Source organism: Penaeus monodon, chromosome 36, assembly GCF_015228065.2.
Source record: "Penaeus monodon isolate SGIC_2016 chromosome 36, NSTDA_Pmon_1, whole genome shotgun sequence".
Classification (NCBI taxonomy): Eukaryota; Metazoa; Arthropoda; class Malacostraca; order Decapoda; family Penaeidae; genus Penaeus; species Penaeus monodon.
Window position 1 is genome coordinate 8234541 of NC_051421.1, and position 2383 is coordinate 8236923.

A 2383-nucleotide genomic window follows, 5' to 3' on the forward strand; every position below is an offset into this window, starting at 1 on the left:
TGATTATCATTATTACTACTATTATTTTTACTTTGATATTGTTATTTTATTGATACTATATCAGTGTTATTCTTTTATCATCATTATCATTATTATTATTATTATTATTATTATCATTATTATTATTATTATCATTATCATTATCATTATCATTATCATTATCATTATCATTATCATTATCATTATCATTATCATTGTCATTGTCATTGTCATTGTCATTGTCATTGTCATTGTCATCGTCATCGTCATCGTCATCGTCATCGTCATCGTCATCGTCATCGTCATCGTCATCGTCATCGTTATCGTTATCGTTATCAATATCAATATCAATATCAATATCAATATCATTATTATTATTATTATTATTATTATTACTATTATATTTTGTCAACATTATTATCATGCTTATAATAATTTTTTACCATTACCATCGTATTAGTAAATAGTCATTTGTATTATGGCGAATTAATTACAAACAATCTGTGCTTGAATAACTTTATTTGCTAAAGCAGTGATATTCTGATTTGTTTATCAAACTGGCAGTTATGCTTGTGTGTCTGTATTTGTATTTGTGTGTATGTGTGTTCGTGAGTGTGCGTGCGCGTTTATATGCGTGCGCGTGTTTGTGCGTCCGTGTGTGTGTGTGTGTGTGTGTGTGTGTGTGTGTGTGTGTGTGTGTGTGTGTGTGTGTGTGTGTGTGTGTGTGTGTGTGTGTGTGTGTGTGTGTGTCTGTTTGCGTGTCGAATGGCGAAGAAGCACTCGTGTCTCATCAATCGCACCCTTCGAGGTACGGGAAGGCGTATGTCTGGAAGAAGAGGGAAAGCATTAGCCACAAAATTCCTATGGCCTCGTTCAGGAAATCAGATAAATCGGCCTTACCTATCAGCCATCTTCTAGGATTCTTTGGCGATTTATGTGGATTTCATATCAAATTCTACTTCATTAGATTGAGTTAAAATCCACGTGTGATGCACCTAATTATTTCTAAAATCAAATGTCATAACAGGAATGATGGAGACTCCCTGTAAACAGCAGGACGACTCACCGTACTGACGGCGAACTCGGGCTCGTAGTAGTCGTAGACGACCACGGTTCCTGGCTTGGTGTTCTCGACCTTCACCTCGCGCAAAATGTTGAAGGTGACGCACACCTCCTCCGCCGTGAACTCCTCGATGTAGAAGGACACTTTGCTGCCGTCCACCTCGTAGCGCTTCACGACCGTGGGGTTTCGCCACAAGACGGCCTTCAGGTCGTCCTTCACAGGGATGAAGCCGGATATGAGGTTCACTTCGATGACAGCCATATTGGACTCGCCGTCCGGCAGGAGGTAGGCGGAGCAGGCGCGGATTCGCTTACGGTTGCATTCTCTCCCGGGGGCGTTGTCAGCGTCGACCTTGAGGCTGAAAGCGTCGCTTGGCTCGGCGTTGGGAATGTTGTAGCGAAGGACAGCCTGCGAGCGTAAAATAAATGGGTTAACGTAAGGGTCAGGCGCTTGCTGTTGGAGGAAACCGTCGTAGGACTGCATGTAAATATAACTCTGAATTCTGAGAGAAGTTCCAAGAGCTCACCTGCATCACGGCGCATCCCTGCCCCTCCATGGTGATCTTCACGTAGGTGGGGAACTCCGGAAGATTCACTTGTTGCTGCAGAAGTTTGTTATCCTCATTAATGGTGAATTCGTGGACAAGATTACCGACAGTGGGTACGGACCGCTTGAACTGCAACTGTTGTGACTGTTGGAACTGCTGCGTTTGTTGGATCTTCTCCGATTCGCGGAAGCTGAAGGATGTCACTGTGGCCAAAAGATCAATCTTCCCCTCATACGTGTTGGTCTCGTAAATGGCCAGGGCTTGCAGGGCCACTATTGTGTCCTACAGAGTGAAATAAAAAGTTTTAATTAGTTAGGTGTACTTAAAAGAGTTGTATGTGTCTTAGATAGGTTTGGTGTTTTTATTGCCATACAAGAAAATTTAAAAGTTGATTCATTCGATGGTCTCGCAGCAGTGCGACCAACCTGCGTGGAGTAGAAGCCTCCGTATCCGTTCCTCTTGGTGGTGATCCACTTGACAATCTTCCTCGCGTCCAGTAGGTACCTCTCGGGATTGGCCATCATGGCCAGGATTGCGTAGCCCGCCGTCTCCACAGCGAGGGAGTTGCTACTGTCTGCAACCAATCATCCAGGCGTTTAGTACGCCCAAACAAGCGATAGAAAGGTAAGTATTCAAATCCAAAAGACAGCAAATGCCTGTTCTTTGGCAATATCGTCGAAAAAGCGAAAAGAGAAGCCAGACTCACAGAACTTCTGCCTCAGTACAGCTGTCGTCCTCGACGGCAACTCAGCAGTGCTGAGACAGCGTAAACGGATGCCCGGCCAGGGCAAGGG

At 43.9% G+C, this 2383-nt stretch overlaps 1 protein-coding gene across 1 annotated transcript; it reads right to left on the reverse strand.

The window, feature by feature from the left end:
* Positions 1-481: 481 nt before the first annotated feature.
* On the reverse strand, positions 482-2182 carry LOC119595716 (alpha-1-macroglobulin-like). The gene is made up of 4 exons (XM_037944825.1): positions 2015-2182; positions 1569-1871; positions 1046-1450; positions 482-805 (listed from the first exon to the last, which is right to left on the reverse strand). The coding sequence occupies exons 1-4, from the start codon at positions 2111-2113 to the stop codon at positions 770-772; spliced, it is 843 nt and encodes a 280-aa protein (XP_037800753.1). The 5' UTR covers positions 2114-2182; the 3' UTR covers positions 482-769.
* Positions 2183-2383: the final 201 nt, after the last annotated feature.